The 25,783-nt window shown below is 42.0% G+C and overlaps 3 protein-coding genes across 3 annotated transcripts; 1 reads left to right on the plus strand and 2 right to left on the minus strand.

Moving 5' to 3' along the window:
* The first annotated feature begins 1,760 nt into the window (after positions 1-1,760).
* Positions 1,761-3,571, plus strand: LOC116221852. The gene is made up of 2 exons (XM_031573839.2): positions 1,761-2,468; positions 2,797-3,571. The coding sequence occupies exons 1-2, from the start codon at positions 2,148-2,150 to the stop codon at positions 3,367-3,369; spliced, it is 894 nt and encodes a 297-aa protein (XP_031429699.1). The 5' UTR covers positions 1,761-2,147; the 3' UTR covers positions 3,370-3,571.
* On the minus strand, positions 3,542-5,097 carry LOC105909700 (putative nuclease HARBI1). Its single transcript, XM_012838342.3, has 2 exons — positions 4,176-5,097; positions 3,542-4,023 (listed from the first exon to the last, which is right to left on the minus strand). Exons 1-2 carry the CDS (start codon positions 5,032-5,034, stop codon positions 3,581-3,583), a joined length of 1,302 nt encoding a protein of 433 aa, XP_012693796.2. The 5' UTR covers positions 5,035-5,097; the 3' UTR covers positions 3,542-3,580.
* Positions 5,098-12,650: 7,553 nt separating this feature from the next.
* On the minus strand, positions 12,651-25,549 carry LOC105909724 (monocarboxylate transporter 7-like). Its single transcript, XM_031573828.1, has 5 exons — positions 25,348-25,549; positions 15,962-16,210; positions 15,604-15,747; positions 14,807-14,929; positions 12,651-14,448 (listed from the first exon to the last, which is right to left on the minus strand). The coding sequence occupies exons 2-5, from the start codon at positions 16,194-16,196 to the stop codon at positions 13,484-13,486; spliced, it is 1,467 nt and encodes a 488-aa protein (XP_031429688.1). The 5' UTR covers positions 16,197-16,210; positions 25,348-25,549; the 3' UTR covers positions 12,651-13,483.
* Between the last annotated feature and the right edge of the window lie 234 nt (positions 25,550-25,783).

The following is a 25,783-nucleotide window of genomic DNA, read 5'->3' on the forward strand; positions in this document are numbered from 1 at the left end:
CTAGATAATCAGTTGGCAGACGGCCTTATATGCAAACTCAGTCCGTCTATGGAGTTTGATCCACTGTCTTTGTACGCAGACACCAGTGCATAAGTATGCTCACAACAGCGCAGGCCCTGCCTAGAGCCTAGGTACAATCACCCTTTGGAAAACGCTTTAACAAAGATTTGACTTGAGATTTAAGAATACTAACCAATATAGAGCAACTTAATTACTCTATAAACGCAAAAGCGGGATAGTTCCAGTCTCATAAGTGGGAGCGTCACCCTACCTTACAACATAAACGTACTCTCTTATTACAGTTTTCCATTCACTGTTTACATTTTCAAAACGGCTCACAAAGCCCTTAACAGAAGACGTAATGACCAAAACACTATATGATGTTTGCAGAATGACATCACCTTCTCAACTTCACACACACACATCAAAACCAAATATTTTCCATCAAAACCTACAATTTGCGATCAAATGAAAATGTATGTTCTCATTCTCAAGGGACAACACAATTGAAACGACAGCTATCAATATCAACGTCTGCAACCATCACTTCAACTTTTGTGCAGCACCCTCACAGTATTGACTGTTTTACCATTGACAACATACTACAATTTGGGTTTTGTACTGAGCACTCTAACTTGGGGAATATACTGTCAGAAAATATTTGAAATCTGAAAATTTGTATGCAGTAAAATATTGTAGTTCTGTTTTTGTATTGCTAAATACTGTAAAATATATTCTAAACAAGGACCTGTCAACACCATTGATTTACATTTGTTCTATGTACAAAATGGCAAAGATTGTGACACAAAAATATTTTCCACATTAGATGTAGATACTGTAAGAAGTCAAAATTAAAGGCTTCAATATACAGTAAAAAGTTCAAATCTGTTCTGCAGTGAACATTCTCCCCCTGCCACCAGTGTGGGCCAGTGTGTTGATTCTGTAAAAATAGTGCAATAGGCTGTAAATACTGTAAATATACAGTAATCAGAATTCTACTGTATATTTGGTAAATTACTTTAGTGAAACTACAGTACTGCATTGTATTGTGGCAACACACTTTACAAAAGTATAGAAATGGTTGTTGCCAAGAGTGCAAATACAGTGAAACACAGTACAGTACATTGACTGTAAAGGCCAGCAAAGTGTAATTTCCCCTCAATCCATGCTTAGTATCAACTTCAATCTATTGACCTCTTTTATGGGTTGAGAACTACTTGATTAGTTGTGCACAGAGAGTTCACACAGGTGCTGACGATATTTAGAATATAGAGAGCAGTTTCAGTAGGCTGCTACTAAGTGTCTGCAATGTGCTGACATGGTTATTCAATTAGGTTTCGTGTCTTTTTCTGAGAAGTGTGTTAACTATTGTAACAATTCACGGAAGTACGGAGGCTTTTTATGGCTAAAGACTACACAATGTCAAAATGGCACGGAATTTATGCCCTGGTACAAGTTAGTTAAACCATTCGCCAGAGAAGACTCTTGCTGTGCAAAGAAGATATGAGCATTACATTAAGTTGACCTATGATTCGCTAAATGTGTGTAAACAATCGAGAAAAACTAAACAAAATACAGGATAAACATACATTTCTGTGCTGTGTTACTGTCTATGACTGTGAAACAACTAACAGTAAACACACTTTCGATATGGTCGGCAATGTTATTGGTGAAATCCCACGGGTCTTTCGTTGATTTCAAAGGGAACGGGAATAAAACAGCCCTGCGGTCACCGCTCTGATTGGTCCGCTAACTACATCATTTCCGGTATCTCACTCTTCCGGTTTCATTCCCTCATCTCACAACAAAACTCAATATTTTAAAGTTACATTTTTAATATTAAAAGTGTTGGCAGTGCGCCCGGCAATCACATTTTCACAATGGACCAAATAGAAGAACGTTTGGCAGAAGAACTAAGGAAATATGAGCACTTCTACAACTCGTTGTTGAAGGAATACAAAGATTCCCGCCAACTGACGGAGAACTTCGAAAAGTTCACGGCTGCGTCGAAGCAACTGCGTGCACAATACAGTGTCGCCGCGAGGTGAGGCACCTAGGGTACGTGGCTACGCTGTACTTGCGGCGTAGATTCTACGCAGAAGCATAAATCGGTGGACTCCGCCATTTTCGAATTGAGTTGAAGAAATATGGACCTAATGGAGCAGAGATTAGCGGAGGAAATCCGTAAGCATGCACATGTTTACGATTCGTCTTCGCCACATTACAAAGACTCACAGATGATCGCAAATTCTTGGGAAGAAATTTCCACAACCATCGGTTTGGACGTCATCGAATGTACAAAGAGATGGAGGACCATGAGGGACAAGTACGTTCGACTCCGAAAAAGACTCTCAACGCAGAGCGGGGACCCATTGGGGCATAAAGTGCCTTCGTTTTATGTGCGTCTGTCCTGGTTGGCACCGCATGTAAAGCACCGGGAAAGAGGGTCAACAAATTACGGCACCAACGTAAATATAACATGTTCTTTCTATCATAAATATCTATGTTGTCAGCGTTTAGGCTTGCAAGCAAGTGGTCAACACGGCGTACTGATTTGGGCAAAGATAATACTTCTGCGAAATAAAAATGTAATATGTAAGTTAATAGGCAGTAATTGTATCTGGCTTACTCATAATGTAAACACAATAACTTGTAGCCTATTTTGCCGGTGAAGCCATATTAAGTTTTCAAAGCTCTCAAAATTCGTGTATAGATACCGAATGCAAATTACCTTTATGTATAATTACAGACTAACTTAGCTTAACGGTCTGGTGATGGTTACGTTTATCTCCTCAGTCCCCCCAGCCATCTCCTCGATCCCCCTGCCAAAAGATGAGACCGAAGAGGAATAGGAAAGAACAGGATGACTGTCTTCAGAAGCAGGTTGCCCAGTTGAAGGAACGCAGGGTGGAACTGCAACAGAGAGAGGACAGCGGTTGCAGCGATGAGCTCCAGCCATCTCCTTTATCCCCCTGCCAAAAGATGAGCCCGAAGAGGAAAGAACAGGATGACTGTCTTCAGAAGCAGGTTGCCCAGTTGAAGGAATGCAGGGTGGAACTGCAACTACAGAGACTGGACAGCGGATGGAGCGATGAGCTCCAGTCATCTCCTTTATCCCCCTGCCAAAAGATGACACCGAAGATGAAGAGGAAAGAACAGGATGACTGTCTTCAGAAGCAGGTTGCCAAGTTGGAGGAACGCAGGGTGGAACTTCAACAACAGAGACAGGACAGCGGTTGCAGCGATGAGCTCTCCAGGTTTGGGCAAACTGTTACAGACATGCTGCGGAGGCTGCCGGAAGAGCACAGGCCACAGGCTATGTTTGACGTCTACAAACTACTGTTCGAGAGGCAGCAGCAGAACAAATAAACAATTGTATAATTTCATATGTTGGCAGTTCATGTTTACACTTACCGTTTATACATTTGATACACTTCTATCTGGACACGCAACCTTGTGTAATGGTCAGTGCTTGACAACTCATTGCGTATAATTGTTCACGTTACTGCAAATAAATAATAACTCGATTTAACAGGTTATATGTCATTAAAAGCTTGGTTTATTTTATTGATCAAGTTGGTCATGACACTATGTTGTTCTGCCATGGCAAAGTTCCATGGGGTGATTGAAAGAAGGCCATCAGGTCTTCCCGTACACTAGTGCCGGCTCCGGTGGAATAGCACTCTGAAAGGTAATGAGGATCTAGAGGTTCGAAAAGATTCCTGTCTCCTGCCGACACTCTTCGCCACTCGCCTGGCTGAGGCGACCCTGTAGTGTCCGAGTCTGCAAAATGAGCAGGGATGTATCTGCTCACTGGTGAGTTGGCGTCATCAGTGTAGGACAAGAAGTTGTGTATAGCGATACAAGCTTTGAGAATGTTCACTGCTTTGTCAGGCAGAAATTTTAATGGTCGGCTGAGGATTCTCCACCGTGCCACCAAAATGCCCAATGTGTTTTCCATCACCTGCCTGGCTCTGGAGAGACGGTAGTTATAGATCTGCTTTCCCATGGTCTTGTTCGTCTCTATTTTGCAAAACACAAAGCGTATTAATGAATAGGAAGTCATTATCCGCTGCACAAAGGTAGGGGAATGAGATCATATTATAGGCATATATACAGTGATCGAAGCACTACAACAAAATACATTTTCATTTACTTCAATGGCTGTGACATACCTGGAAGGGGACACATGAGATTGTTGTGTAGGGGGAACGCAGCATCACCAACGATTACATGAGGGATTTTGACTCCTGTTTCAGGAAGATTGGCTGGTGGGGGCAAGTTCATTTTTTCAAGTTCGTTTTCAAGCAACATAGAACCAAATCTGCTCTCTTCAAATATGCCACCGTCAATTTCCCGTCCGTATCTCCCAACATCCACCATGGTAAACCGATATCTGGCGTCGCAGGTAGCCAGAAGGACTACGGAGCCCTTACAGTCGCAGTCGCTCCTGGCGCGAGATGGTACCTTGATGTTCACTTTTTTCCCGTCTATGCTGCCGACACAGCTCGGAAAGTTCCATAGTCGCCAAAAATCAGCTGCAATAGCTTCCCATTGGGCGACTGAAGGGCAGGGAAGGAACTCTGGCTGCAGTGCTTCCCATAAAGCTTTACAGACCTCCGAAATTATGGAAGACACTGTGCTCGACGCAAGTTTGTAGCGAGCTGCTACAGCCTTTTGACTTCCACCTGAAGCTAAAACTCGAATGGTGATTGCCAGTCTCTGAGTAATGTCTATAGGCATACTGTGCGTACACTGATGCGAGATAAATGGTTGCAAACGACGAACCAAATCGTCAAATCTACCTGCAGTCATCCGAAAATATTTGAAATGCATTTCCTCATCCATGTCTCTCAGTGGCCGGACTAGCACAGAAAATTCACCCTCCTTCTGCCTCAGTCGGTTCAGTGGTTGTACACTCCATCTCCTCCGACGTCTCTCTTTCCTGCGTTGCAGTAATTTCAGTAATAGTAACTGTTGTTCAACATTTATTAACTCCAAGTCCAACATGATCCGCTCAGTTTCAGTCGCCATTATTTAAAGTACACGAAGAAACTCAATACAGAAACCCCACCGCCAACTAGCGGTTTTGGCGGTGTAATTGCAGAGCGACGCAGACACACCAGCGCGCATGTGTGTGCGCATAACGACGTATGCTATGGCGAAGGCTCTACAACAGTCGTTCTCAAAGTGTGGTCCGCAAGTGCCCCGTAGTGGTCCGCGACGGCCACAAGTACATTATTGCGACATTTCTAACTCAGAACGAAGAGAACACAGTCAGTAGAAGCCGACTATATATTAAAGAGTAGCCAAATCTATTAAGAAGGTCATATATCGGTGGCTTAAGACAGGGACAATGAAAAGAAAATTAAATGAGAATGCCTCTGACACCGACAAGGAGAAGGGTCACTCCCGCCGCGGAGCTGCATTCAAACAGTGTTTTTTTTTCTCCCGCTGCGGAGACAGCAAGATGATAACTTTATTCTGTGTTATGTGACGTTGGATAATGAAAACTCATAATTATGAAAAGTTGACTACTAGGATGGCTATATTAATGCCAGTCAGCTAGCCTACGGTTGGTAGTGAATTACTGCGGTCGCGTGGTCGGTATGCGCATCGTTGTGTTTATTGGTGTTTAGTGATACATTGGCGTGTCTGAGTGTGTGATGGGAGTATGAGGCTGTGAGCGAACTATAGTTTGTAACTTAACCAAGTCACGCATGGAGCAGGGTTCCAGATGCTTTGCCTAGCGCAATGTCATATCTATAACTAGCCTACCGATAAAAAAAGGAGTGCCCACCCGCGAAAATCACGTGCCGGTAACAATTGTGTGCCAGGTCTGGGTAGGAGGCCTGTTGCTCGGGGGATATACTATTTAGTTAGATGGTCCGCGAGTTTTTTTTTATTGGCTAAGTGGTCCTTGGTCTGAGAAAGTTTGAGAAACACTGCTCTACAATACATTTGTCTACACAACTATACGTCTAAATTCTGTTTGTCCAGTAGAGAGCGCCAGGTATCAACTCTCTGCTCACACCAGAAGCGGCGAGACGGTCAAAATTCGCCCTGGCAGCCCTGCCAACAACGCCTTGAAGCTAATTTGTATTGTAGACGCCACCTGGAACGTACAGTCATACACATAATCATCATCATTATTTATTTATTCAGGGAGAATTGACTGAGCACAGGGCTCTTTTGGAACAATGCCCTGATTGAGGGTACATAATACAGATGAACAATGCATAAACAAACCATAACTAAACAAAACAGACGAAATAAATAAACGAAACACATTATACAACTCAGAAATTAAGTATAAAAAAATAACATAAAGTAAACAAAAACAAAATAAAATCAGAGAATCATTTAAAACAACAGCAATGAGGCACATCCTTAGCATTAGGCTCTTAAATTGGTTGACAGACAACTTGGTTAGTTTCAAGTCCTTTTGAACAGTGTTCCATTTATGGGAAGCAAAGAACTTAAAAGCTATTTTACCTATATTAGATTTGGTAAAGGCCCCTGTAAGTAGACGATGGGTTGACTCAAAAACGATCCGCATACGGATGTAATTCTAGAATGTTGATTGGTTAAGATGAGTTACCAGGCAGGAACTGGCTATTAGCAGGACCTCTATTTTTTCGCTGAGCTACAACGTCGTTTGCCTGACTTTTAAACGATCGTTTTATTTTAATTCTGTGAAGTTATAAGTTTTAATACTCAACTGTTTTGTTAACCGAATTTTTACGAAGTCATACGGCTAAACAAACAACCGACTTGTTCACCGAACTTTTCAACCGTGGAAAATACATAGCAGCAAGCTAACGTAGCTAAACGATGCGTTAGCTTAGCCTGGTAGTCAACCTGTTGACATCCTATCTTGGTCGCATCGGGTTTAATTAATTAATAAACACGTCTCTTACCTTGAACGTCTACTCCTCATGTCACGAAGTTGCTACACTAACTGTATGTAACACTATGCACAAATGCAAAATATATCCAAGACAATATAGCATATCAATGCAGCAACCTAGAAATGCTAAGCCCCCTGAACTCCTATGCATACTACAGGTTATTGAAATCAGTTTCCGAGAATGGCAAACAACAAATATGTTTGCGAAGAAAAGAGCAACCTTCCTCGCAATTTGTTTGTAATGTTAGTTACAACCAGTCAACAGTTTTACAGAGGTATAGAAAACATTGGTGATAGAAACTAGGTTCTAAAAAAGGTTCCCAATTAACGTCTTTGAAACCAATCTATTTATTTAGTGACATAATCTTGACAGTGTCACATAACTGCTCTGAACTTTGACTGACAGCTGAGTACTTACACATTACAGCCATCAGTAGAGCTAGCAATAAATACATTTTCCAAACCAAGTGCAGTAATTACACTAGGGTGCAGATGTATATGCACACACATGATAAACAACATCTGAACGAATTTAAATACAATTCAATAGCAAACATTGAAAAAACTATGACAGTGTATGTTTTTTATTTTATTTGATGCAAGACATTCAGTGTCGGGTGATTGCAGGGAGATAGGTGCCTGTCTTCAGGTTCAGTGTCTTGTATGCTGTGGTCAGTCTAAATTAATTGAGTCTTGATGTGTTCCATTCAGTAGACCTGTGGAAATATACTGCAAAGCATATACTTGTTTTAAAAACATGATTACTAACACCATTCAAAACAAGACCTGTTTAGTTGAAAGCCCACTCACCACGTCAAGGTACAGGTTATGGGTGGGGTGTTAGTGAGACAGGACAAGACAAGACAAGACAAGACAAGGTGTAGGAGCCATTTCTATCCACCTTTTAGTTAGGTTTATTTTAATGTTACTTATTTTAGCCACTTGGGCGAGTATTGCACTGGGTGTGGCTCGTCACAGGAAATTGGGTATATCTACAGGTGTGATTACTCAATTAGGGAAAGGTGTGGATGGCGGGGAACACACGCCGTCCACACTGAGGCTTATAGGATAGCCTCCACACAAGGTTAATGAAAAAGAAAAGGATGCTTAGATACTTTTAAATAACAAATGTGTATAACAGACATATGTGACAGACATACAAACTTCACAGGGACATACATAGAACATGGTATACATATAACATACATTTAAAGGGGAAAATGGAGAGAGAACCAAACTTACCTGTCCCCTTACAAAAAACAGTAAATACAACCTGTGACGCACGTTTAACCCCAGGTGTGCGCTGACAGATAGCACGCCGCACTTGGGAACCGTAAAGGACTTCCTACAAGCGCAACGCACGCACTGCTCGCTGACCACACCTGTAAGACAGTAAAAACAAGGCACATCTTTCTAACCCCAGGTGTGCGCTAACCACACCTGTAAGACAAAGTCTAACCCATGTGACCGGTGACAGAAGCAAGGCATGTCTAACTCCAAGTGACTGGCATTGACTAGGGAACGCCAGCAGCAGGGCACAACTTTACCTTATGTAACCGAACCTGTAAAGCTACAGTACAACGCATTTAACCCCAGGTGTCCGCTGACCGAACCTATAAAGCTACAGTACAACGCATTTAACCCCAGGTGTCCGCTGACCAAACCTGTAAAGCTTTATTTCAACGCAGACCAACGAGACGGGGCAGTAGCACCACGCCATCTGGCTTAATGCCATTGATACAGCTTAAAGTTCTTTCCGTAACACAACTATGTGCTGTCCAGTCACGACACCACAACGTGTATGCGTCTGTGGTAAGGGCGTGGAACACGGCTTTGTCCTGTGAAAACAAAAAAACCCAGAGTAAACTTCTACAAAACAATAACAGATACTGGTAAGTTGTCAGACTAGAGAGAAAATAGAAACTACTTACAGTGGAACGTTGTTTGTGATCTGCAGCAATCACTGCAACGCACGTATTCACAATCTACAAGAAAGAAAAAGAAATTTGATGACAACATGATAGGAAAAAAGTAAAATAAAAATGTATTTCTAAGTTTTACTTACCCATCGTCTACTTACAGCCCCGTCACACCATGACGTTCTGGTCAACGTTCTATGATGTTAGAGGAAACGTTGGTAATCGTCCATGGTCGCTGGAATTGCGCCAGAAGAGCTTTGTGTGAAAGCTGGTGAACGCTGTAATCGTCGGTAATCGTCGGTGATCGGAGGAGAACGCTGGTCCAAAAAAAAAGTTTTGAACATGCACTAAAGTTCTCATGGAGATCAGCGTTCTTCAACGTTTCATTTCAACGCTGGAGAACTTTCGTGGAACGTTTTATTAACTTTGCACGCGTTTGGCTATCATAGTCAGTCGTTTGGTAGGGTAGACTGAGTACAGTTGATGCACCCGAAATAACTTATGTGCGCAGCAATCCTGAGACGTGATTTTTAGTTTGGACATGCCTACTAACGTCCTATTTGATCCAGGGAAATTTGAGCACCTAACCCATCTCTCGTAGGAAGATATCGGCGAAAGTTTTTTCACCAAGGGAAGATCTTGATTTTATCATGTCCCTTCTACAATTAATATGTTATTAACCATACGTGATCAACAAACGCAACTTACATCATTGCAAACGTTATTATGTGCACTATACATCTACATATTCAATGATATCATGTCATGCAAGGTCATTGCATAATCTAGCGAAAAGCGGAGTGGAGGGTAGGATATGCTTGCTTGAGCCAGTGTAGCCGGCGTGCTCTGTACTTCGCCGACTACTGCGTTGTGTTCAGGTGCAATTATCACAGGACGCTTCTTTTAATCACTTTACTTTCTCTTCCAGTATGCAGAATGTAGCTCTCGTTGCCAAGCAAAACACATACAAACATAAGAAAAGGACAACTGAAACATATGGGCTTCATTACAGAAAGACAGAAAAACGAAACCTAGCATACAGTTAAACAACACACGAGGTTAGCTATATCAGCAAATATATCCCTAACTCTCAAAACAGCAAAACCTCCAAAACAACCCGACCAATTTATCACAACTCATCACAAAACACATTTACAATCCACCGTGTGCACCCAAATTTAAGCTAAAACACATACATTTGAAACCTTCATAACACTACAATGTAAACACGTACCTCTCGTTGCCAAGCAAAACACATACTGAGCAAGGCACGAAAATGCAGCCTGTAACCACCAAACCAACCAATAGAGGGCGCACTTACCCAACAAATGATAGGCCTAATACCTAGCTATCATGAAAGAAACCAAGATTTTGGTGAAATAAAATTACATATACACAAAATAGAAAATGAAAGATTGCACAAATATGTGTCATTCATTAACCTGTTACACCAGCATGAAGTAGATGTAGCCTACTGAACTTGAACATAGCTGAGCACTGTTATAGCTGGTGCTGTTCCATGGCAGATGGATAAGATATGAAGACTCTTGTGACATGGACAATGTGTGTGGATGTGTTGATGTTTTCTAATAATAAACATTGAGAAACACAAATTCAGTGTCACATTTAAATAATTTATTTTAATAACATAAAACCCCAGGAATAACGCCCGTTATTTCGTAAATCACAGTAATAATAAGAGTAAATCTTCGTCCGAAGACATTGCTAGTGAAAGAGGCTTTGTATTCTTCTTACGTTCAGAAGCATTTATCATCTTCTTACTTGCAGCAGCGCTAGTAGCAGAAGCCCCCCTCACACCTTTTCTTGGTCTTGGCGGCATGATGTTCACTGTTCAGATCAACTGAATCCACTATGATTTTCCAGCGTTTTATACCCGTTTGACCATAAAACCCACACGCCAGCAAAACGCTTTTCTGTCATTATTCACACGTAAATTACACTCTTAACACGCTCTTTTAAGGTTGACTTATCGTTTGTCGCGCTGGAGTGACACGTCAGCACACGTTTGTCGCGGACCAGTGACACGTCACTTGGTCGGTGTTACACACTCCTCATGCGTCAGTCCCACGCTAATCATGTGTCAGTCCTACGCAATTATTTAGTGGTAACACGCCAGATGTGTCCACATCTTAAGGGGGATTTCAAGGGAGATGTGGCTCTATGACCGTGTGTTATGACAGATGGATTTAAATTTTAAAAGTGACATAAGATAATTAGGCAGTTTTCCCACTAAGGCTTTATAAACAAATAAAAGACAGTGTTTTTCCCTCCTGTCTGCTAGAGGGGACCAACCAACATTCTTATATAAATTACAATGGTGGGTCCTAAAAAAGGCGTCTCTTGTGACAAAGCGAATATCACTATGGTGTACAGAGTCCAGGAGTTTTAAGGTAGAGGGTGCAGCATACATGTAAACAATGTCACCATAGTCAAGAACTGACAAAATTGTTGATGGCACTATTTCCATTCGGTAAAACGAGATCTAATTCTATAAAGAGAGCCCAGTTTAATTTGAACCTTTTTAGCTAGGTCAAGAACATGTGATTTAAATGACAGCCTATCATCTAGCCAGATACCTAGGTAATTATAGCAAGGAACTTGCTCAATATTAGTCCCAGAACGGGTGCAGATTCTATGGGTGGAGGGGACATTATTTCTACCATTTTCTAAAATAGAGCCCTGGGGGACACCAGAATTAATTACTAGGGCCTCAGATGTTAGGCCTGCAACATTTATACATTGTGTTCTAGCCGTGAAATAGTTTTTAAACCATCTAAGGGATACATTATCAAATCCCAGGGAGTCCAGTTTGCCAAAAAGTATCTCATGGTCTACTGTATCAAAGCATAGCCTACCTCCCAAAGCATAGCCTAGGTACAAGTAGCTACTTTTTTTCATGCATTCATCACATCAACTTCGGACACCCTGTTTGTTTTAGTGATTTTCCATATCACACATACAGACCAAGTCTATACATGACAAGTCCTAAACAACTCCAAACTCTGGATCTCTCATCCTCGTTATTGCAGGCTAAACAGAACAAATGTTTTGTGGGAACTAATGTTCACATAGGCTTTGAATTGTCTTGATGGACTCATATCTAATTTCGATTTAGCTGCCGCGGATTTGTGATATCTTTTGCCGAACCGTGTCCTTACCATAAAGTTCTCCCTACTTCAACTTCAATCTGACGCCCACACTGCCCAAAACGCACTGCCTATGACAAGCTGCTTTTAACATTTTATAGCTAGACTGAATATACATATTGTAGATATCAGTAATTCAATTAGTATTCAAACATTATCCACAATAACATTCTTCCTATCCACAATAGTTATTTCAGATATCCACTGCGTCATTCTTCAAATTATATCAGATATCTATAATACAATTGTTATTTGAAAAATGTAATTGTGGATAGCTAAAATTGAAAGCCTAGTACACGAGTGGCAAAACTGACATAATTTGTCCCAGGAAGAATGATGTTGTGAATATGTGAAAAGACAGTTGTGAACAGGAAGAATGTAATTGTGGAAGTCTGAAACGTGTTTTTTGATTTTAGAATATTTGAATGACAAATATCTGCAATAGATATTCAGTCTAGTTATTAAATGTTAAAATGACCTCCCCCTAAAGTTGCGTAGTGTAGCTCACTTTTACACCATTATCGTAAATACAAATTGCGTTTCCAGCCCCACTCAGGCACAGTGTACATGTGTATTTGTTGACAAGCTGAAGGATATGGAACTGGCAAAGACAACAGCAGAAGCCAAAGACGCACGCAAGATTTTACACAAATATGACTCTGCATAGTTTAATTTATTGTGACATCGGTGATGAACGCGTATCATAAACAAAGAATAACAAACAAAATGACAAATTTAAGTGTTCTCCCTTGCTTTGGATAAACGCGTCTGCTAAATGACTAAATGTAAATTTTTGCTAAATACCCCTCGCGTTTTCAGCCCATATACATTGTTTTCTAAGCGTTTGAATGTTGGTGTTATGCTTGTATTGGAAAGTGTAATTTATTACAAGCTAGCTGAGTTTCAAGGTTGCAAACTTCCAAGGCTTACTTACTTTGCACAACAACATGCACTGAATTGTGCAGGAGCCTTATACTCCTCCCAGTGTCGTCCTGCAATCATTCATAAATGGTAAATAGCTCATGAATATACTGACTTTATAACAAGCCTTTTTTTTTATTATCGTGAGAGAAAGACTAACTTTAAAAAAGTACTTAATAAGAGTACTTTAAGAGTATGTACTGAGTAAAATCTGTTAAAACTTGTTAAACATAAGAGTACTTTAAGAGTATGTACTGAGTAAAATCTGTTAAAAATTGTTAAGAAGTCTAGCCTACCATTTGTCTGGTCTTATCGTAGACCACTCATTATACTGGGCGTCAAGTGTCAACCTGAATTGTAAACCTGTTTTATATATCTGCCTCGTCTTCACTTCTTCCTTTTCTCTTCTTGTCTGCATAGGTCTTGCCTCTAAGGCCTCTAAGTCAGTCTCGTGACCCACTCTGAACTCATACCACACTTGGCTCTTTGCTTTTTTGCAGGGCTGCCCTCCAGATCTACATCCAGGAAGTCACCTGGGGCGTCCGTCAAGTTTCCTGATGGACTGCTCACTCCTTCCTCTTTCCCTGGCACAGACTGACTGGGTGCACCAGGCCCAGGAACAGTGCTCCCAGCCCCATACCCACACAGGCAAAAGGCAAGATCTTTGTGTCCTCCTCACCCCACAGAAGTGGTACAGCCAACACCCCAAAGCTCTGGATGCAGGCATAGATGCCGACGGCCGAGGGCATGCGTTTGATGCCCAGCCTGTCGACCTCAGCCAGCATGGGGATGTGCATTGAGCACACGGCGCCCAACAGGTAGCCCAAGAATGTGAAGCCGGATAATGCCCACAAAAACATCCCAGCACACAGCACGAAAACGCTCACTACAGTCAGCAGGACCATGCACAGCAGCAGCACATTGATTTTGCGAAAGGGCACACAGTCAACCAGACAGCCGCCAGACAGGCGGCCCACGATCTCGCTCAGGCAAATGGTAAAGTATAAAGGGCCAAGGATTAAGGCGGCCATGCCCATGTCCTGACTGTAATATAGAAGCGTTATGTAGAAGCGCAGCGAGGTGCCCAGCGTGGCGAACAGACCGAAGAGTGAGTAGCAGATGAAGCTGCCATCGCACAGCACCATGAAGTCCAGCAGCTTGGTGCTGGCGGGGGAGATAGCAGTGGTAGGCCCTGATGACTCTACGATGACCGTCTCCTGTCCTTCATTGTCTTCCTGCTTCTTCAAGCAGGCCTGCTGCTCTTTTTCTTCCTCAGTGAGGCACTTCTTGTCGGGGGAGGCCTGTGATGGCGCCTCCTGTTGGGCGTTGTTCAAGTTGGTGCGCGAGGCGGAGAGCGGCTGAAAGCTGGTGTCCACAGAGCTGGACGAGTCACCAGCAGCTTGTCTGGGTTTGAGGACGATTGGGCAAAGCAGGGCCCCACAGCCAATCACACTCACCTGTAGGACCCCAATAACCACCATGCAGTCGCGCCAACCAATTTCATCCACATGGTGGATGTTGTAGACATTGGCTGGGAAGCAGAGAACAATAGAAGCCATAAAGAATGATTGTTCATGGTTAATTAATAGCAGTTTGAAAAAAAACAAAAAACATTTTCAGACCAGTAAAATGAACGTCTTTATAAAAACCCCTCCACACTTTAGGCTGGACTAGGCAAGAGCCATGTTAAACCAGTCACAGCATGTAACTATCATTTAATTATTGTTCCAACATTATAACATCATATGAATGACATCACAGTAAGGGTAATATCTGATGGTAATGTCCAAGTTTGACGTTATATTTGCAAAAGGATCACACAATGCTCACTGCCAAACACATTAACCGCTAAGCCAATGGTCAACTAAAGCAGTTAGCCTGCTAGTCACCTAGAGCGAACGGGAAGATGCACTCCCCCAAGGAGGCAACAGAGATGGCGGTGTAGCGGGTCCTGCTGAAGTACTGCGAGAGGATGGTGATGGTGGGCAGGAAGGTGAGGCAGTAGCCCAGTCCTGTGAACAAAACAGGAAGACATGACGTGATGGACAAAGCTAAAAGAAAACTGCATTTGAAAAGGGAAAAGTAAAAGTTTCAATGTTAGGGAGTGTCCATACCAAACGTAGAAAGAGAGAGAGAGAGATAGGTATAAATAAAGGGGGAAGGCTATCAGTGCATCAGTAATATTTGTGAGAGAGTGCTCACAAGCATGATCTTACAGATGATTCTTCAACCGATGTACTTCCAAAAAACGAATGATGTCTACTGTTCTATCTCATGTTATAAAGACAATGACCCCTTTGTCCCATACAGTGCCCTCCAGAATTATTGGCACCCTTAGTGAATATGAGCAAAACAGGCTATGAAAAAATTCTTTACTGTTTATCCTTTTGGTCTTTCACTAAAAATATTGACAAAAATCTTACTTTGTCATTGTGTGCCACAATTATTTACATTTGAGCTAATATGTGAGCAGTCAACTATTAATTCTTTTAAAAGGCGTTTCTTTTTAGAAAACTGAAAAAAGCACTATAATCACAATAAGTGCCTGTTACGACAAAGCAACCCGCACAATTCACTCAGCTACTCATGTAGGGTACATTTCTTCTCAAAATCTTCAGTAGTATAACAAAGCACATGCAATGACAGGGTTCTAGGGTGCTCTGTGGGTGTGTGGTGGTAAAGGTACCTGAGACGATGCCCAGAGTGATGTACATCTCGTTGATGGATCTGGTGAAGCTGCTGCTGATGGTGCCCAGGCTCATGAGCAAGCCTCCAACCATGACAGTGGGCCTAAACCCAAACCGGTTGCTCAACACAGTGGAGAGAGGAGCTGCAGAGACAGGCACACAGACGGACACACACACACACACACACACACACACACACACACACACACACACACACACACACACACACACAGTGACGACAGGATCAGACGATGAAATGGACTGGACAGTCCAGTGCATCTGATCCAGCAGATTGCTCTCATTGTGCGGTGAGTGGGTGACTGTTCAGAGAGGAAAGAGATGCAGTAGAGGTCTCACCTGTGAACCCCATGGTGAAGACGCAGATTGGGATAACCCACATGACCCGGTTAGAGGACTCGTTGAACTCAGCCATGATTTCCTCCCGGAAGATGCCGAAGCTCCTGATGAAGCCATAGGTGAAGACCTCCACAAAGAAGAATGCCACAGCCACCACCCACCCCCAGCCTCCGTTGGGCACATCTGGGTACACATTGGGTCCCATACACCCCTTCACTGAGGAGATCAGTCTCATCGTGGTTGACAGCGCTGTTCGTCAGAGACACAGAAGACACAAAAATGTTAAAGTTAAAGTGTTAAAGGAGACTGTTAAAGGAGACTGCTACTTTAGACAAGGAGACAGCGGTCAAAGCCACCCTGCTCTTGTTTTAGTCTAACATGAAAGGAACACAGACAGGCTACCTGGTTTTACCGCCAGTAACGGTGCAAACCCATGACAGCGACGCGATACGCTTCCATCGCTTTGAGTGGGCGTGTTGTAGCGTGTGGAAATAGCATAACAGACTGGACTAGTGAGCTAGTTAGCAATCTGATTGGCCGCTGCCGGGAAAAATCTTTTGCATAGGATTTAACTTTTTCCAACTTTTATCGGTCGCGTCGCCCACAACGGTGGTCTACGTCACAATGGATTGGCTCCCGTTGAAATGCATGGGATTTAGAATATCGCGTCGCTTGTAGCGGTGTCATGGGTTTGCACCGTAACACATCAATCCCATTCAGGGGCGGACTGAGGGGAAAAAGTGGCCCTGTCAGACTGGCCCACTTATTACACGGCACGCTGCCCACTCAATACACGGCGCGTTGCCCACTCAATGCATCGCACGTATCGAGCCTACTGATCTGTGCTATAAATGTCATTTCTGCATGATTCCAATCATTTCGAGCATTTTTATAATCAAAATCGCTGAATTTGCGCATGTCCTGTTCAAACAGACAGGCGACAGCGAAACGGTGAGGCAGCGACGAGCAGTTCCTCACCTCAGATTGCGCAATCCCTCACAAACTGGGTTTAGCGCATGCGTAGAACCTATTTAGTCACGTTGATCTGAGATAAAACCGCAGTGAAAACGCACGGAGGGGAGGCACACAGTTCCTCTGCCTCAATGAAGGGGGCGTGTGAGAGCCCACCGGTCGGGTTTATACTGGTTCTGCCGTTGCTCTTCTTCTACACTTGTACTTGACGGCGAAAATTGAATAATCTATTGCTAAGCTGAAACAGTTCTCAAAACTGGACTTTCAGTCCAAACGTGAAGTGATCAATGATGGGAGACCAATGCCGGAGCTAAAAGGTATGGTTCAAACGACGGGCCTTTTTTCAGGATTTTGTGACTTGAAAAATCTGCCAAGAAGCCTAGGCAAACATGAAAGGTCAGGCACCCACATTTAAAACCAAATAGGTTTGAAAACGTTTGGAACCTCAAGAATAGATTTGACTTCGGACGAACAGCGGAGATTAAAGGTTAGCATCCACAATGCTAAGGTAAAGGAAAACCGATAGATTTTAAAAGACCTCATTAATGCAACCTGCTTCCTAGCCAAACAGGAACTGACATTTCGTGGTAACGATGAGAGTTCAAGTTCTTCTAATCGTGGGAACTATGTTGAACTATTACATGCTTTTGCTGAGAAAGATGATAGATTAGCTAGACATTAGGAGACATCCAATGTGTTTTCTGGATTGTCAAACAGAATACAGAACGATTTAATTGAAGCAGTCGGTGAGGTAATTAGAAATTATATAAAAAATGAGATTATTGCAGCCTCATTTGTTGCAGTAGAAGTAGAAAGGACAACGGATGTCACAAACAAAGCCCAGATCTCTGTAATTTTGCGTTATGTGGCTAAAAGTGAGGTGGCCTGTGAAGTGAGGGAGGCGTTTTGTAGTGGTGGGGGAAAAAATCGATTCTGTTCAGTATCGCGATATTTTGCCCACGCAATTATATCGATACAGTAGCGCAAAGTATTGCAATATTTAATTATATAATTATGTGTTTTACTTTCGGGTTTTCTCCATTGTTTTTCTCAGAGTTTACTCTGATAATATTACATTTGCAAATTACATCCACAAGGTGGCGCTTGTGCTGGCTCCGTTCCTGTTCACCCTCTACACGTCAGACTTCATCTACAATTCTGAGTCCTGTCACGTCCAGAAATATTCTGACGACACGGCTATAGTGGCGTGTGTGAGGGAGGAGCAGGAGGGGGAGTACTGGGACCTGATAAGAGCCTTCGGCGACTGGAGCGAGAGAAACGGCCTTCTTCTGAACACCAGCAAGACCAAGGAGTTGGTCATTGACTACCGTAGGTCTAAGCCACATCTGCAGCCTATTAACATCCAGGGCAAGGACATCGAGGTGGTGCAGACCTACAAGTTCCTGGGGGTGCATCTGGACGACAAGCTGAACTGGTCGGCTAACGCAGGTGCACTATACAAAAAGGTACAGAGCAGGTTGTTCTTCCTGAGGAAACTCAGGTCCTTTGATGTATGCAAGGAGATGCTGCTCATGTTCTATCAATCAGTTATGGCGAGCGTGCTCTTCTATGCTGCAGTCTGCTGGGGAGGCAACATGTCTAAGAGGGACACTGGGCGGCTGGACAGGCTGGTCAGAAAGGCGGGCTTATTGGTGGGGCTGAATCTGGACTCACTGGGGACTGTAGTGGAGAGACGGATGCGGAGCAAGCTCTTGGCCATCATGGGCAATGTTAACCACCCCCTCCACCATATCCTGGCAGGACAGTCCAGCAGCCTCTGTAGCGGGCGGCTCAACACGCTACGTTCACGGACTGAGCGACACAGGAGGTCCTTTGTCCCAGCTGCCATAAAACTATATGACTACACTGTTTTGCACTATACACTCTACATCCTACACTGTACATAAATGTATTGTATTGTTTGTTTGTATTGTATTGTCTGTATATATTGTTTGTAATTATTGTAAATATGAGAGAGCTGTAAGACACCAGAATTTCCCCACGGGATTAATAAAGTATTTATCTATCTTATCTATCTATCTATCTTTGTTGCGGTGCTTTGTTGTCGTGCATTCAACAGCAAATTCAAATGAAAATGGCTTCACCATCACAACCGGTTGTACACGGTTTGTATCAATGTAATGTTAGCGAATGAGGGGTGAGAAGCATACCTTTTAGCTTCGTTTGAAGCGTACCTTTCAGCTCCGGCATTGGTCTCCCATTATTGATAACTTTACGTTTTGTTTGAAAGTCCAGTTTTGAGAAATGTTTAAGCTTAGCTATAGAATCTTCCATTTTCGCGGTCAAGGTCATTTTATAAGTGTAGAAGAAAAGCAACGGCAGAACAAGCATAAACCCGACTGTTGGGCTCTCGATGGGATTCATTGAGGCAGAGGTAATGTTTGCCTCCCCTCTGTGTTTTTTCACAGTGGTTTTATGTCAGATCAGCAAGACTAAATAGGTTCTACGCATGCGCTCAACCCAGTTTGTGAGGGATTGCGCAATCTGAGATGAGGCACAGCTCGTCGCTGCCTCACCGTCACAATGTCTCCTGTCTGTTTGAACAGGACACGCGCAAATTCAATGATTTGATTATATGAAATGCTCAAAATGATTGGAATCATGCCGATATTACATTTATAGCACAGATCAGTAGAGAAATATTAATTTATTTTATCTTTTTTTTTTTTTTTTACTTTCACTCTGCCACCACATCCGTGGTGAACTTCGTTGTGGATAAGTAAAGCCTACTTTGCTAAATTTTTGTAGTCCTGGTAATCTTTTGTTTGGCATGTTGGTAAGGTTATTAAGAGGACAATGGTTTTGGGCTTTAATGAATGTTTGTTTATTAATTACTTATTTTTCAACAAATAACTCATTTATAATTACAAAGAGGGAAATTCTGAACTTTTTATCGCAACTTTCATTTGCTCCCGCAATTTCAACAACAAACACCTAAAAAACACAGCAACTTTCATCACAACATTTTGGAAAAGCTCCCGCGAAATCATGATTTTTTGTTTTTGCACTTGTTTTTAATGTGTAGAAGATAATGTTGTACACAGAATTAAATGTGACATTTGAAGTGAGTTGAGCGGTCTTATTTTCCTCCTTTTTTGTAATGCCTTCTGAATAATATGGGGGACATGAATCGCAATATATCGCAGAATCGAATCGCAATACTGGCTGTATCGCAATATGTTAAGAATCGCAATAATATTGAAATCGTGGCCCAAATATCGCAATACTATCGAATCGTCACATTTTTGCCAATTCCCACCCCTAGCGTTTTGGGGATTTGATGATATGAGTGATGACATATGAGCCCCTGCTATAGCCGAGTATGTCTTGGATGTTTAGGAGAAATTTAAGTGCGTCGAAAAGCTGGTAGCTCAGACTTATGACGGAGCAGCTGTGATGTCTTCAGAGCTTAATGGAGTGCAGGCCAGGATTAAAGAAAAGGTGCCTGAGGCCATGTTTACTCACTGTTACGCACACAAATTGAACCTGGTGCTATGTGAAGTAAACAGTCAAGCCAAGACAGCAATTAGTTTATTTACACTAGCTTGTAACTATTAATATCTTATTTGAGACAGTGTAAAAGTTCGATTAGCACGCCGGTTGTGTGTTTAGCCCTATAGCTTCATAAAAGTTTGGTTAACAAGTCACTTGTGAGTTTAGTCGTATGACTTCGTAAAAGTTCGGTTAACAAGTCAGTTGAGTATTGAGCCGTATAACTTATCATAATAAATCGTTTCGGTGCCTGAGCCAATTGAACACGGTCGCTAGGCAGATTCCGTGGGGCACATGTAAAACTGCCCCAGCTCCTAATGTAAACTTTGTCCTGTGTCGCTCACGCTCATTGGTGTTTTCATAGCAACAGTCTTATGACAGTGAAGAGCAGGCAAGCACAAACAGAACTAGCCATCAACCTTTTAACAGAGAAAATACCTAAAGGTAAACGGTCAAAAGTGTGGCTGTATTTCCCACTAAAAGATTCAAACATCGCGACGTGCAGCAAATGCAACAAAATAATTGCGTGAAAAGAGGGGAGAGAAGGCAAGAGAACGGCAGATCAGAAACCGAAGACTGTAAAATAAACGGAGATGACAGCTAAACTACCAACGGTAGTCTCTTAAAGGGGCAGTACACATTTTCTCGTACTCAGTGTGTTCAAGTAACAATATTAACTATAAACAAGATAGAAAAGATAGGTATAAACAAAATCATAAAATGGTGAAATTTCATGAAATAAATGCAAACAAAATAATACATTTGCTCATATTTTTGCAAAAGAAGTTTGAAGCTTTTTTTTGTATTTATTTATATTTATTTAAGTATACTATAAACTGTTGTTTACAGTTAATATAATGTTCATAGTTTGAAGTTTAAAAGTTTGAAGCTGTAGTTGGAGGCCAAGTGTTTTGTATGTATTTATATTTATAATATACTTTAAACAGTTAATATATTGTTCAATTTGAAGAAAAAAAATTGCCTTGGCAATAAAAAAGCCTTTCTTTAATGTCGTCAATCGTCGCTTTGTGCTTTTAAAAAAAAAAGTATCGGTTCAGGCACCGGTATCGTTTTAAAAGTATCGGTTAAGCACCGGTATCGGAAAAAACCCAAACGATACCCATCCCTAGTCTTTATAAGCATAAAGTGGCAAAAAGTGACCGGGCGCAAAAAAAGAGCCCGGGTGACGTAATATTGGCTTTTGAACAACTCTTGAGTGACAGTTGCTATACCAACGCTAGCATTACGTAACCCGGACACTACCTAACCCGGGCACTTTTTGGCTATCAGTCAGCCTCAGTCTCAAGAGTCGTTCAAAAGCCATCAGCTACTTTTTAGTCGCTTAATATTCTGCCTAAACTATGAAGTATTCCGATTTAGCTACACCTTAATATTGTGTCTAAACTATGAAGTATTCCATTTTAGCTACTTCTGCCGGTATCCTGTAAGTAAGGAAATTTCAACAGGTTTAGCTGCTAGCATCTCGTTAGCGATTAGCAATTCCTCCCGTTGTGCACTATAGTTAAAGGTGGTGCAAACAATTCCCTGTTTTGTGAAAATGTAATTGTGGGTGCCGTCGGATATGTCTATTAATCACAACACATTAAGGACCTTCTTAAAGCAGCCAATGGAGGAATTGCTAATCACTAACGAGATGCTAGCAGCAAAACCTGTTGAAATGTGCTTACTTTGACACTATAACAAACTAGTGAGTCAACAACTTTCCTAACACAGTCAAACATCAAGCACATGGTTGTTTGCTTGGTTTATTGCAGGTAAAATACAGGCAAGCTAGTCTCAGGTAGCGAAGTATAATGCGAGATGCTCTGGGGTAAATCCAAAAAGAGCCCGGGTGACGTAATGCTAGCGTTGGTATAGCAACTGTCACTCAAGAATCGTTCGAAAGCCAATGTAACATCACCCGGGCTCTTTTTGGCGCCCGGTCACTTTTTGCCATGACAGTACCTTCTCTCCTGCTCCGTCTGTCACTGTAAATCCGTATTTGATGTATTCCTCATTGTATTTTCTTTTTTGACTTTGTTTCCCTGTATCCTGTGAAGGTATAGCTTTGTTGGAAGCCTGTCCTTGTCCCTCTATCGTGACAGCCTGTCCCTCTGTCGTGGCAGTCTGTCCCTCTGTCACTCTCCTCACTAAAAACCGATCCATTGGTGCTTCTGACCAGCTAACTCGACATTAGAATGGAACGTTAACTTAGGACAGTAGATAACTTCAGTCGTTCACCAAAAGTATAACTTTTTCGACTAAACTTCAAGAGTACACATAGGCTATGCTTAACTGCAGATGCTTGTCAACTTTATGAATAATATGCGTATGGCGTGATGTTAGGGACACAATGCATTAACATTAACAAAGCACAGACTACCATAGACTGGATAGGTGCAAGGCTACATTCTGTCAGCGTGAATTTCCTTAATTACAGTGCATGAAATGCCCTGTATTGTTATCCAAACTTTTCTTATTCTTATTACAGTGCATGAAATGCCCTGTGTTGTTATCCAAACTTTTCTTATTACAGTGCATGAAATGCCCTGTATTGTTATTCCTTCGTTTCTTATACTTATTATTATTCTTTGTACCGAACTTCTGCGCTTAATTCAGCTCGAACCGCTTAACTTAGAAACTTTTTTCAAACGTTGCTGCGTAGGTCTTGTAAAGGACACTTATGCTATGTATTTTTCATGTTTCTAAACTTTATATTTTTTAAAATATTAAAGAAAAACTAATACAATTTCTCCCATTTACTTTTATTGGGCCATTATGATATCATAATAGGGTCTTTAAACTGGCTTGCACTTGTGCTTCACTGACACCTGCGCCAAGGTTCCAAGGCTCCTCTAATCTCTGTCCCTCTCCATTCAACTGTATAACTAGGAATACTAATAGACACCTTCCATACTCTACTTTTTTTTCTCTCCATCTTTCTCTCTATCCCTCTGTCTACTTTCTCTCAAACTCCATCTCTCTGCTTCACTCCATTTTCTCTCGTTCTTTCAATATTTTCCCTCTTCACTCTCTCTTCTTTCCTTCTTCCACTCTTCTTCCCTTCTTCTTTCCTTCTTCCACTCTTCTTTCCTTTCTTCACTCTTCTTTATTTTCTTCTTTCCTTCTTCCACTCTTCTTTCCTTTCTTCACTCTTCTTTCCTTTCTTCTTTCCTTCTTCCTTTCTTCTTTGCTTCTTCACTCTTCTTTCTTTTCTTCTTCCTTTCTTAACTTTTGCATTTCATGCACTGGTATTTCCTTCAGGAAATGCATTTTCTAGTATTATTTGAGACATATTTATCTTATTTTAGATATTTTTCACGATATTCAAGAGTAATCTGGAAATGTGTTAAATATGAAATGTGTGAAATATCAAAGCGAATTTATATATATTTTTTAAATCAATGGTGAACTGATCAACATAGGCTCATGTCGCGGACCCCCTGCAATGCCGTCGCGGACCCCCGGTTGAAAACCCCTGGTGTATAGGAATACAGACCGCGTGTCCACACATGCGGTCATTCGGTGTCCACACATGCGTTTTATCGCAGGCGATATTCAGCCTCGGGCTTGTAGTAAGAAAATCACGTTTGGCTGTCAAGTAGCACATTCAGTTGCTGTGCAGCGCTAATTTGGCTAGGGTTAGAATTACCAACTTTGAGCAGGCAGCAAAGGCGTTTTCTACCTCAACAGGCAGCATATTGCTCCCATTCAATCCCAACGATAACGCGTGCAGAGGACACCCACTGTTACGGTGGGTGTCCACGGCACGCGTTATCGTGCTGCTCTCATTGGGATTAAATGGAAGCGATATGCTGCCTGCTGAGGAAAAAAACGCTTCATATTGGTTAAACATACATGTCAGTCAACTGTTATCAGTAACATTGAACAATACCACAATATCCATGGCTAATTAATCCATTCCGTGCGCACGCAACAAGAGAATGGGTCAGCCGGCTGAGTTGGTTTCATTGTTGTTATTTCTGAAGGCTACGCCCTGCGCACTGATCTCACTGATCAACACTCTTCGAATACTTCACACCAGTAGAGCCCGTTTCCAACTTCTTTACCAAAGGTACCTATTCATTTTGCTTTTTGAAGGGACATTAACATTGGTAGGTTGGGGGGATATCTACCTAGTTATTAAGACTACATGCTTGACAAAGGAGAAATAATTCTGTTGTTCTTTTTAAAATCCCTTTATAGCAGTGGTTCCCAAACTTTTTACAGTCCCGTACCCCTTCAGACCTTCAATAATACGTTTTCATTTTCACCTTCTTTTTTTTTCGTTTTCGTTTTGCCTCATTTTGTTCACCATGAGGTAGATTGATGGCTTAAAATGAGTGAATAATATGTGCCACAAGTGACCCAAACCTTCTAATGTTGTTGTTTGCCAGCCATCAACAGAACAGAAGACTAAAAAAAACATTATTTGCAGGCGATTGGGAAGATGAGCGAATTCATTTTACAGGCCGTTGGACAGGGGGGCGTGGCCAGAGCGGAGTTCAGCACAGACGTGACATTTTCTTAGTTTTTTTATGAATGCTTGTTCATCATTGCTATCGTTGTTGTGTTTATTAGAAAGAAATACAGCCTTGCAGGGCAAAATACAAGGGAATTTGGGCGATTTTGATGCACAAAATGATGTTTCCGTCTGAAAGTTGCAATTCTGTTTCAAAGGGTAATTCCGTCCGTTTTCCGTTATCGCGGACATTTTCTCCCCGCGTACCCCCTGAACCCCAGTTTGGGAACCGATGCTTTATAGTATATGTATATGTTTTGTAGACAAAAAACATTTTAAATTCTATTAATAAAAATACCACCAACTGCCCCACGTTCAACTTCAAATTTAGGAAAAGCACTTCAGAATCAATACATTAAACGTAGGCTAATTTACTTACAAGCCAATGTCTTCCAAGGAAATCTTAGCGCTGTAGATAAACGATAGTTTGTGATTGTTTTTGCCTCTTTTCTTGCCTCGGTCCACTATTTATTCCATTTCGTTAGTGTTGTGTGTGGCGCCTATCTGACCATAGACATATATATGTCTATGTATCTGACTGTACACACTTACAGTAAGCCCCTCCTCTTTCCTCGGAAAGCCCTCGGTTACACAACTTCCCAGAAGGATATACAACAGTGAGTCTTTTCTTCTGTAGTCTGTTAAACTTAAACACTATTGTTACGACTAACGACTCCCTGTGCACCCTGCCTGCAGTCCCTATACTGGCCATATGGAGGCAGCAGGCTGTGGACCTGAAATGGAGCATAATGAGCGGTGATTATCCACACCTGGCGCCAGGAGTGGATATAAAAGCACTGCTACGCCTGATGGGA

This window comes from Clupea harengus, chromosome 9 (genome assembly GCF_900700415.2).
Source record: "Clupea harengus chromosome 9, Ch_v2.0.2, whole genome shotgun sequence".
Taxonomy (NCBI): Eukaryota; Metazoa; Chordata; class Actinopteri; order Clupeiformes; family Clupeidae; genus Clupea; species Clupea harengus.